Source organism: Manacus candei, unplaced genomic scaffold (assembly GCF_025592945.1).
Source record: "Manacus candei isolate 608988 ecotype Guabito, Panama unplaced genomic scaffold, ASM2559294v1 h1tg000018l, whole genome shotgun sequence".
In the NCBI taxonomy this organism is placed as follows: domain Eukaryota; kingdom Metazoa; phylum Chordata; class Aves; order Passeriformes; family Pipridae; genus Manacus; species Manacus candei.
In genome coordinates this window covers 4,838,686-4,849,694 of record NW_026138066.1, presented here as the reverse complement: position 1 = coordinate 4,849,694, position 11,009 = coordinate 4,838,686, and the positions used below count along the sequence as shown (strand labels likewise).

Here is an 11,009-nt window from a genome sequence, read left to right as displayed (position 1 = left end):
GGTGATTTCTGAAATACCTATACACAGAAAGAAAATAATTTATGAATAATTCTAAGTAGTTTAATTTCAACCTTTACATTTCAAAGCAAGTTCAACAAATTTTAGACAAGGAATCCAGAAGTACTACATTTTCTCCTTTATCATGAAGTAGCTATTCCTGAAGAAAGCTTCTTTTCCTTTCTGTTTTCCTATGACATATAGCAATCAAACATTAGAATTCCAATTTTAACTTCTGGATTAGCGCAGAAATGAGAGCACTTTCATAATGTATAAAGTATTTGTAGCTTTAAGTTCAAGCCCTTCAGACAAAGATGGGGCAGGTTTTCTTTGTATATTAGCTCTGTTTTATCAGACAAATTTTTAGTGTGCTCCTAATTTACTAACTCATCTACCTACACAACCCCATCAGAAAACTTCTGAAAAGATTATCAGAAGCTCATGCTCCAAATAATACTCTGAATCAGAAGAAGAAAAATTCAAACGGACAGAAACTAGAAAGGATGGCACAGAAAGAAATTAAAACTGTTTCATTATAAGCAATAAAGGTAAAGAACTTTTCTCCTGTGGATTGTAACTTTAGAATTTTATACAAAAACAATCAACAGCCTACCTGTGTTGTTCCCTCAGCAGTTCGCTTGTTTGCCGAAGTATCTGTTGGTGGCCTGCTTGTCTGGCTGTCTGGGGGGTCAAGAAATTGTTCATTTGCAGTATTTAATCAGTACTAATTACTACTATTCACTACACAAATTTGGAGACAATATTCAAAACTGTTTGATACTAAACATTCAGTATGTGGCATATCTAACTTTTAGCCCTTATTTTCAATTATAAATATTCAAGTTTGATTAATGTGTTCCCTTCCTTGTAAATTTGACAGTGTATTATAAACATTTTATGAGCAATACTCTTGCCTATCTGAGTACAAAGTATAACTCCAACCTCTCCTCTGTCTGTATGCAAATTGACATGACACTAAACTGAAAAAAATATTACAATTATTAAATATTTTTGTGCCAAAAAAACGGACTGAAAAATGGATGGTTAAACAGACTGCAAAATGTATAACTGAGACAATTTGTGCAGGAAGACTGAGTATCTTTACTAGCTCAGCCCAGTATCTAAATGTATCTAAACTTAAGAAGTTGCTTGAACATTTGATGTAAACATTTAAATCCAAATTCTCTCCCTTTTTATTTTAACCAGTGCTAGCCCAAATCAATTCTGGTGAGAAAACTATATACACTAAGGCTATATGATCTGCATAAAATGGGATACATTTTTTGGACACACAGGTCCTTCTTTGTGTCACTGGGTCTCATCTGGCACAACCCTTTTTATGTTGTGTTAAATTATTTTTATTTGTAGAGCTAGGAGTCAATACAAAACATAAATGTCCAGCTCCATGGAAGACATATTTTAACACAGGTAACTTAGAGATGGGAAAATTAAAAGAAACTAGTTCTGATGTCAAGCTCTGCTTGAGTTCATTTTAACATTATATTGTGCCAATGACGAACTTGCTATAACTCCAATTCATAAATCTTGAAAACCTCTCAGAAAAAAGAAATCAAGGTGTGTAAAACCAAAAGTGCAGAGAAACATCATGGCATGGACAAAGATTGAAAGAAAGTATTTTAAAACAGTTAACCTAGATACCATTATTTGAACATTTATTGTGTTCGGAGACTTTATTTTAAATACTATAAGTGTACTTCTTTGGAACTAGGTTAGTATTCAGTTGTGATTTTTTCTCCCATTTTGTTCACTTTCAAGTGTTGTGCAAATTAAGTTCCTGATTATACTTTCCTCTCAGTATGTCTTTGCTTAGAAAGGCAGTCAAATTATTTTGAGAGACTGTATTAAAAATAAATACCAAGTTGTTAATGGTAGAATAGAGGAGTTTCTGACTTCCTGCTAGAAATTACATAAATCAAGTTTCAAATAAAACAAAGCTTACAAAGCCACATTGCTGACTCCTTCTAAGGAGGGATTATTTTCAACAATGTCTGAAACACATCTACCATACAGATGATTTTCGTCTTGAAAATTTCAACAGAAACGCAAACCGGAAGAATCATCTCTCTAAAACACACTAATAAACAAACTGTCACAGAAGTGCAGTTTTGTGTTTCCCTCTGACAACTGTTTTCCTTTCCCAGTGTTTAAATTCAAGCATAACTTACCAATCTTGGATGCTACAACGGTGGGTGGTTCAGTAGGCGCTGTATTATTAAATGCAGAGACAGGAATCTTCATCTGTAGGGGCGCTCGACTGCTGGTTGCAGTATAAAGTCCTGAAGTACCCACTGTGGGCAAAGAAGTCCTTGTGGTCTGGGCAACAGGATGTGCAGTAGAAACAGCCTGCACTGCCAACGTTGTGCCTATTGACCCAGCACTGGTCGTAGAGTTCCTTTGAATACCAGGACTGGGCACAGGTGGAATGCTATTTGGTTTAGTTGTGTTAGTTGATGCCAAAGACACTGTAGTTTTGGTAAGGCTACCAACTGTAGATGAGTTTTGTACAGATATAAATTCAACATTGCCTGACTGCTGGTTAGAGACCAAAGTCCCTGTGTGGCCTTGCAGAAGTGGAGGCTGGGATGACACTGCAACAGGGACATGCAAGATTACGGGCAAAGACTGCAATGAGACAGCCACTGACTGAGTGCTTCCAGCGGGCACCTGGTTAGTGCCTACAACCGTAGCTGTGTTAGCTGTGGGAAGAACTGCTGTCGTCAAAGAGCTGGTGGAGGTCACTGGAGTTTGAAGCTTAGGATGTCCACTGACAACTGCTGGATAAGGAGCAAGACTGGAAGCTGGCACTACACACAAAAAAATTAATAAAAAAAATTAAGTATTTGAACCAAGTGGGAAGTTTCACTGCAACGCAACAAATGGAAATGATTTATCGTGAGGGCAGTGAGTCACTGGAACTGGTTGTCCAGAGAAGCTGTGAACACCCTATCATTTTAAGTGTTCAAAGTCAGTCTGAACAGGGCTTTGAGCAACCTGATCCTGTGAAAGATGTCCTGGCCCGTGGCAGTGGGTTGGACTAGATGATCTTTAAAGGTCCCTTCCAACCCAAACCATTCTATAAAAGAGGTGGTGTATGATCAACCTTTTTTGCAAATAAAGGCTATAAATACTGTTTTTCTGTTGTACATTCTGATATGCAATGGCCTAGTTAAAAAACACAGTCAATACTGTACTGTTTGAAAGAAGTGGCAGGAAAAAAAAAGATATATAAGGAATTATGACAAACAGGCTTGAAGAAAGCTCCAAGATTTAACTGTTGGGAACATATAAAATACAGCATTTTAAACACTCATTACAGAAATGGTAGAGCAACTGGTCCTTCACAAAACACAAGAAAAACTTTGCCTTGTATAGGTAGGACCTTGTATCCAGAAGGTTCTACCGAAACCAAGTATTAATGTGTCAGAGAAAATACTCACTTTTATGCAACAAAATTTCAAGATTAAATCCAAAAATCAGGAGCATAAGCTAGTGAAAGCCTATATATGCCTACTATTAGATAATTCTGTGGAAAAGATTCAGCATTCAATATTAAACTATTTTTAAAACCGAGGATGGTGAGACTACAATGAATGTAATTAATGGTGGGTTTGAGTCTACATTCCCTATAAAATTTTAATCTAGAAATTCCATTTTTCAACATGATTCCTTTAAGAAATGGGGTTTATAACTGCCATTTAGTTTCCCACTCAATTTCTGCAGCCATTAGGTAGAGGGGAGGATATTAACATCCTACTATGACCAAATACAAAATAGGGCCTGAGCCATGTGTTTCACTTCTTGGCAGCTGAAACTCTGCCAGTTTTGCTGTCATACCTAGTGTGGAGTCTCCTGAAGCATCTAATTTATCCTAATCTTATTTTGGCTGGCCAAATCAACACATTTTTTCACATACCTGGTAAGCCCACTGCACAAATATAAACCAGAAATGTGGTAGAGAGTTAAAAATAATAATTTTTCATGTCAGAAAAAAAAGAAACAAAATTGGTTTTGCTCTGTTTAGTTAGTTACTTCTTTAATGGAAAGCAATAAAACTTTTAAGAAATGTGTTTACAGTCCATAGGGAGTTTCTTACCTGCACTCACAGGTGCTTGAAAAGTTGCTGGTGTGCTCTCTCCTACGTTCCTCTTTGACTCAAGCATCTGCCTCACTGTGCCAGCATTTCTATGGAATGAAGTTTCAAGTAGCATTTCTCAGTAAGTCATGTCAGGTATATTTATGAACAGTACAATGGTGAAAAAATCCCCTTATTTTAGAGCTATTCTTTCCACTGAGATTTTCTAAAGCCATTTTCTGGTCCTCATGGAAATTAACTTTGAATATTCTCCTACTAAAAAAGTGCAGAATTATTTGTACATTTTCAAGTGCTTTCACCAAGTTTGCCTTCCAGTATGAGAATTTTCTCATTCCTGAAATTAAACTTCTAGTTTTATCCATAATTTTTAACCTCTAAAACAACAGCCCGATTTACCTAAGAATACATGCAATATTGTCAATTTATGACTTCTGTGAAAGCAAATTGAATTTTACAACTGAAGAGCAATGAAGGAAAAGGAAGAACACTTTAATTAAAAAAACTCAAAATACTGGGATTATCCATGACATTAGGTATCTGAAGTATCCTACTGTAAATTTTCACATGGTCACAGCGATGTGGTTTGCTTACCGATACGTGGCATTGTTTGTATTTGCAGTGTCAGTTGCTGCTTTCCCTGGAGATGCAGGTGCATTTGCTGAATTCTACACCAAATGAGAGAGAGTGAAAGAAAAGCCATAACAAAACAACTCTAAGTCAGCTTGCAAACTTATGCTTTCATTCTATTTCATATCCACTCACCTATGTAAGAGATTCATTTTCTGAAGCCAACACTGCAGGAGAACTTTACAACCCCCTGAAATCCCCTTGGTCCTACCTGCCTCCCTCTCCTATATCCTCTCTTTCCTTTTGCCCCTCCACCCCAGAATCAAGGTACTGGGATTCACTCTTATTTACACTGTACTCTTCATACTAAAGTAAATTAGATTCAATTATATACAGTTTAAGGTGTTTTCAAGCTAATAATGGCTAAAGAAGCTTCTGTACGAATCAGAATTACAAACAGATGTTGAAAAACTTCTTTCATATCAGTGTCTTTAACCAAACCAGACAAATGTACTTTGTGAATGCCACTGAACAACCAAATCACATCTTTCTGCATATAAATTTTCTTTATTTTTCAACACAACTCAGAAAAAGAAAACCAAACCACGACACTATCCAGTTCGTACTTCCTGTCTCTTCTTCCAGTCCTCCTTGGCTGCTCCAAACCGCTTTGTCAATCTAGCAATTTTAGCCTAAAAGGGAAGAAGATGAAAACAAACAAAACCATAAATGTCCTCCCCAAGAACCATGAAAGAAATTATACAAACTAAAATATATACAACTAACACATCAAGTCGAAGGCTATCTTCATATGAGGGGAAATTATTCTTCCTTGAAATACAGTACAACTGTATTATTTCAGAACAGCAGAAAGACACATCTGTGTATCACAATCAAGCTATCTCATAGACAACTTGAATTATTTCCTTCCTATTCACAATTGCACAAACCGAATCCCTCCTTCATACTCACATGAAACCCTACATATATGAAAGCCTTACATGATGTTATTAATTTGACAGTGTAGTTGATGGCTAAAGACACTGGTACACAAGTATACTGTAAGCATCTTAGCACTCAAAAAGTCAATGTAAAATGTCTGGGGCAGCAAGAGGAAAGAGCTGTGTGGTAGGAACTGGTCTGGCAAACTCCATATTTCTTTTAACATTAAAAGTATAACAGCCTTATTGTTTGAAGTTGTTATGACAGAAGCTTTTAATTGTCTTGTCACTTCAAAATTCTTTGATTTTTGTGATGTTCCTCATGTCACCACTATGTATGTATTTTCTATAAAGAATACAAGAAAGCATACTGCATTCACCACTATTTGTTTCCTTGCTCATTGTTTAGTTTCTGGGGAAACAACAGTCAGCAAACTTCTGGTTTCATAGAGGTATTAGATATTTTCATACCTAGCATTTATTTGAAAAATGTCATCTAACAGAACAGCACAGAATGGAAGAAGAGAATGGAAAAGTGGTTTACTAGCAGCTAATGAATCAGTTTGCCAGAAGGAAGATCGGCTTTGGGGTTTTTTGATGATTAATTGGTTGCATTCCTCTTTCTGAGTTGTAAAACACAGTTTTACAACTCAAAAGGAACATTAGTATTTGCTGCTCCCCCACCCTCTTCTCCCCTTGTGGAGCCAAAATGGCTTCCCTACTGACAACTACAGGAGACTTACTACTAAATATTGAGGAACTTATTTTTGATTTTGACCCCAGTACGCAGCTGAACACACACTCACCTGCAGTTCAGTAAATGCAGTTTTATGCCTCTTGGTACATTCAGCTTTCTCTATTCGGGTTTTCAAGTCTGCCAGAGTCTTGTCAAATATCACACACTGTAAAGTGCTAAGTTTTTCTTCTAACAGTTTCTGGATAACCTGCAAAATTATTATATTAAAAAAATAACAATGCAATTCCAAAATTTGGGAGACCATCTATAAAAATATTCTCAATTCTTACCAAGTATCCTGCTATAAACAGAACAATGAGAACTGTTGTGCCCTGTCAATCAAATAAATCTATAGTCACCAATAAGGGTGTGGTTGCATAGCTAAGAAGTTTCTACATCTACTTTGGCAAATACAAATGGTCCCTTCTTTGCCATTAATTTAAGAAATTAATTTCATTGCTGTATGATAAGTGCATAAAATCTTACTGAATATAAAAATAACCTTAATAACAGAAGATATTTTCTTAAACTGCAGTGTTTACACAAAGTTTTCTTACTTTTCTGTTCTTGAGAGGGACACTGGCATTCAAAGAACAGAAACTAAAGACATTTAACAAAACCTTATTTCTGAGATGTATTTTCCCCTAGCAAAAATGCAGTGTTGCTTTTCTTGCAGAGGCTAAAAACAGAAAAGACTGATTTCCACAAATTTTGATAAACTTATTACTTAAATTTTTTCTCCCTTCTATACCTTTTGCAGCACAAAAAAAAATGTCTTGGGAAACAAAAATAAATAAGCAACAAACGTGGTTCAGTTTTTGCCATCCTACATTGATGAAGTTACAACACACTAGCTAACTAATGGAAGAATAGCACAATTTTTTTCTTCAAGATCATAGGTTCCTTACATAGCAATGGTGCAATCAGCTCTACAGAAATCTGCAAAATGCTATGTCGACTATGCTTGTTTGGAGACTCTTTAAAGCCAGGCACAAAATAAAGCGCATCACATATAAGCTTCCCAAGCTGAAATAACACCTTTACCAAGATTCTCATACTGGAGTCATATGAGACCTAAGAGTTTAACTATTTTATACATTTCAAATATAACTCCTGCAGCATAGTTTTCAAATGATATTTGGTCTCTTCTTAAAAGTAAGGCAATGTAGGACTTTATACAAAATAAGCCAACTTTTGTTATTTGAATTATATCCAATGCTCAACCACAAAAAAGAGAAGTGTTTGGGGGTGCAGGGAGTGGTGGGAAAGGACAGCTAATTCAAAGCTGGTAACACAAGTGACAGGTGCGCGTACGTTCTTTGCTCTGAACTTCCGTTCTACCTTTTGTAATTTTTGGTCAACATCCTTTCTGGCTGTAATTTTTACTTGGAGTTCTGCCTCATAATCTTCTTCCATGTACCGACGATGTTTAAAATGAACATCATCCATGTCCTCAGATTTGGAACGCTTTCTCTTTAATGCTTCACCTGGAACAATTAGATACAACTGCTCGTGAGGAATTCTTGAAAAAACAGATATCTGCAGAATGCCATGATTACTACAAAGTTTCATTTGTCTTCAATTTAAGCTTTTTCATTCTAAACCAGTAAGAATGCCTTTGGGAAAACAACATGCTTAATGACATCAGAGCAAAAAACCAGTCCCTTCGGTATCTATATATTACTGCCCTGTTAGTGAGTTCTGCTTTGTGATTCCCCAAATCACTACCACATATGCAAAATGGCTCTAGTACCACCATTCCCCTCTCCAGAACTTCCCTCCAGCAATGAGTGCTGCTTATCTTGAGTAATGTTTTTGACACCCAAAACATCCTCAGAGACAAATTCATGATGTATGGCCTAGATAATTGGACTGGTACAACCGAGGGGCTCCAAGAGTTGTGATTAGTGGCACATAGTCCAGCTGGAGCTCCTCACTAGTTAAGTACACCAGCAGATGCTACTGGTACCAACACTAACATCTTCATTTATGACCTAGACAATGGGATAACAGGACAATTTGCAAATGATGCAAGACTGGTAGGAGCGATTGGTACACTAAATGGTTATCAAGTCATTCAGTCACATTGACAAATTGGAGAAACGGGCAAAAAAGAATCTCATGAATTTTAACAAAAGGAAATGCAAAGAGTACTGCACTTGGGTAGGGATAAACACATGTACTGGTACAGGCTGGGAACTCGCTGGAAAACAGCTCTACAGAAAAGGCCCGGCTGCTCTTCATGCACATGAAGTTGAACATGGGCCAGAAATGTGCACTGTTGGCAAAGAAGGCCAACAATATCCTTGGCTGCCTGATGATGAGTATTGCCAGCAGGTTGAGGGAGGCAATTATTCCCCTCTAATCGGGACATGTGAGACTGAACCTTGACTCTTATGTCCAGTTCTGGGCTTCTAAATACAAGAAAGATGCAAGAATACTGGAGAGAGTGCAGTGTAGATTCACCAAGGTGTTTTACAGACTGAAGCATCCATCATGAGCTGGAATTGTTTAACTGGAGAAGGCCATTAGGGGAGAGTAAACAAGACAGAGCAAGTCTCTTTATGAGTACTAGTGACAGGACAAGAGAAGTGGATGTAAACTGAAATACAGGAAATTCCACTCAGACATATAAAAAGTTTTTTACTGTGAGGGTGGTCAAACACTGGAAGCAGAACACTGGAAGGTTGTGCAATCCCCACGTAGGGAGATATTCAAAACCTCTCTCTGGACACGGTTCTGAGCAAACTGCTCGAATTGACCAGGTTTTAAATAGGGGCATTGGACTATATAATCACTGAAAGTCCCCTCCAACCTCAATGATTCTGTGCTTCTAATACAAACCACCAAGTGAAGCATAATAGTTCTAACATTACGTACTTTTCTCTGTTTGTTTCTCTTCTTTGTGGGCCTCTTCTCCTTCTTTATTCTCCTCACTCTCGTTTCTTCTCTCCTCCTTCACCTCTTCTATAAACAGAAGAAAGAACTCTATGTGTTACTTAGATGTTCAAAAGTCTTATAATCGTCCTAGTTTGACTAGCAAATTTAGAATACTTATTAAAGACCATGTCAGGGAGGGGAAATAAGAATGACAGAAAGGGAATGCAGATATGAAAAAATAAGAGAATACCCTCAAAACAAAAATTTGAACTATCATCTAACACAGTAAGATTCACTTCTGAATCTGCTTAGCAATAAAATCAGAATAACTGAACTATAATAACTATAATAACTGAGGTAACATAATGTTTCAGTTACCTCTGAAACGAAAAGAACGTATTTTTAAACTTAGCTAAAGTAGTCAACAAAGTATTTTAGCTTATTTTTCTGCATAGGGAAAATGTATAAAAATTTCAGTAACAAATTACTAAGATGTTTCTCTATTTACAATTGGTAAATTCAGCCATAATTTTTATGGTAGAAAAGGTCTAGATTCTTCTTTGGTTAACAAATATGAATTTTCATTTAAAGTTTCTCACTAATACAAATCTTGATAATACAATATCACAATAGAGGACCAGTCATTTAAAATTATACATTTTAGGAAATGCTTAAATAAAGAAAAATCTGAATCCCCAAACACACAGAGGTTAAAATGAAAAATGCTAACGCTTCCTGAAAAACTTTATTATCTGTTCCATTACATTCCATATGTGTTTCATATAGGCCGTATTTGCTACCTCCTACACTGGCTAGATATAACCTATAACTATTGCTTTTGAGATTACATTAAAATCTATCCAGAGCAACTCAGCACTGTGCTACTGTACACTTCTTCAATTTCCTGTATTTGTTTTGTCATTCACAGCATCTACTACCTTTTCTAGGGAAAGTTCTAGCTGCAAAGGTATGCTTGATGCTCTCTTAAAATTAAATTTTACTTCTATTATGAAGAACATTTGAATGATTTAAAATAAGTCACCTAGTAAATCAGAAAAAAGAAGGAGTCAGAAAATAAAAATCTGAAATTATGACAATTTTTATTTTGTTAATTCATACAAGAAATAATATTCAGAAGATAAATTCTGCAAAGCAAAGCTGATTTACTTTTAAGGTAATAAAAATGGTATAGTGTCTATGCCACCTGCTTTTTAAGACTTACAGATAAGTTTCATGTGTTTAAGTGTTATGAATAAAATAGGACTAATTTACTTAAGAATCTAAAGGAGAGTCATTAAGTTCAAGAGAACATTTCCCACAATTCATAGATTTTAATATTCAGCTGAAAGACACAAATATTGCACGGAAAGATATACACACCTGGAATGTCTTTAACATAAGTTAAAAGCTTCAAAGTTAAGTTTTTTTCAGTTCTATGTAAAGGACAAGTAATGTCAGGGAGGAGGAAGTCCTTCCTTTACAAATTTCTATCACTGTGAAGAAATCTAGCTCATTTAACACAATGCCCAGCTAAACCTCTTTAGATAAGGAGGAGAAAATTTTACAACTGACTATCAGCTTATTTTTCACTGGTAATTTGTGATCTTGTTATCCTGATGCTAGACAGGCAGAAGCAACGAATGCAACCCTTTAAAAAAAACTGATTATATCATCAAGTTATCAGTGTATTTATCACAATCACAGTTGTCTTAAGTCACACTATTTGCTGTGCATCTCAACACAAAGGTACAAAGGTGTTTTGGGGTTTTTTAAA

General features: G+C 36.0%; 1 protein-coding gene across 9 annotated transcripts in view; it reads right to left on the bottom strand.

Moving 5' to 3' along the window:
* ATF7IP (activating transcription factor 7 interacting protein) overlaps positions 1 to 11,009 on the bottom strand; it is an 85,203-nt gene that overhangs the window by 30,259 nt on the left and 43,935 nt on the right. For 8 of the 9 annotated variants that reach the window (XM_051784133.1, XM_051784132.1, XM_051784135.1 and 5 more), the window contains 8 exons: positions 9,236 to 9,322; positions 7,697 to 7,842; positions 6,426 to 6,563; positions 5,305 to 5,370; positions 4,703 to 4,776; positions 4,112 to 4,200; positions 2,184 to 2,822; positions 611 to 678 (listed from right to left, as the gene is read on the bottom strand). In XM_051784133.1, coding sequence (XP_051640093.1) covers positions 611 to 678; positions 2,184 to 2,822; positions 4,112 to 4,200; positions 4,703 to 4,776; positions 5,305 to 5,370; positions 6,426 to 6,563; positions 7,697 to 7,842; positions 9,236 to 9,322 — 1,307 coding nt within the window. The remainder of the gene's footprint in view (positions 1 to 610; positions 679 to 2,183; positions 2,823 to 4,111; positions 4,201 to 4,702; positions 4,777 to 5,304; positions 5,371 to 6,425; positions 6,564 to 7,696; positions 7,843 to 9,235; positions 9,323 to 11,009) is intronic. The other variant, XM_051784140.1, reaches the window with a different exon arrangement.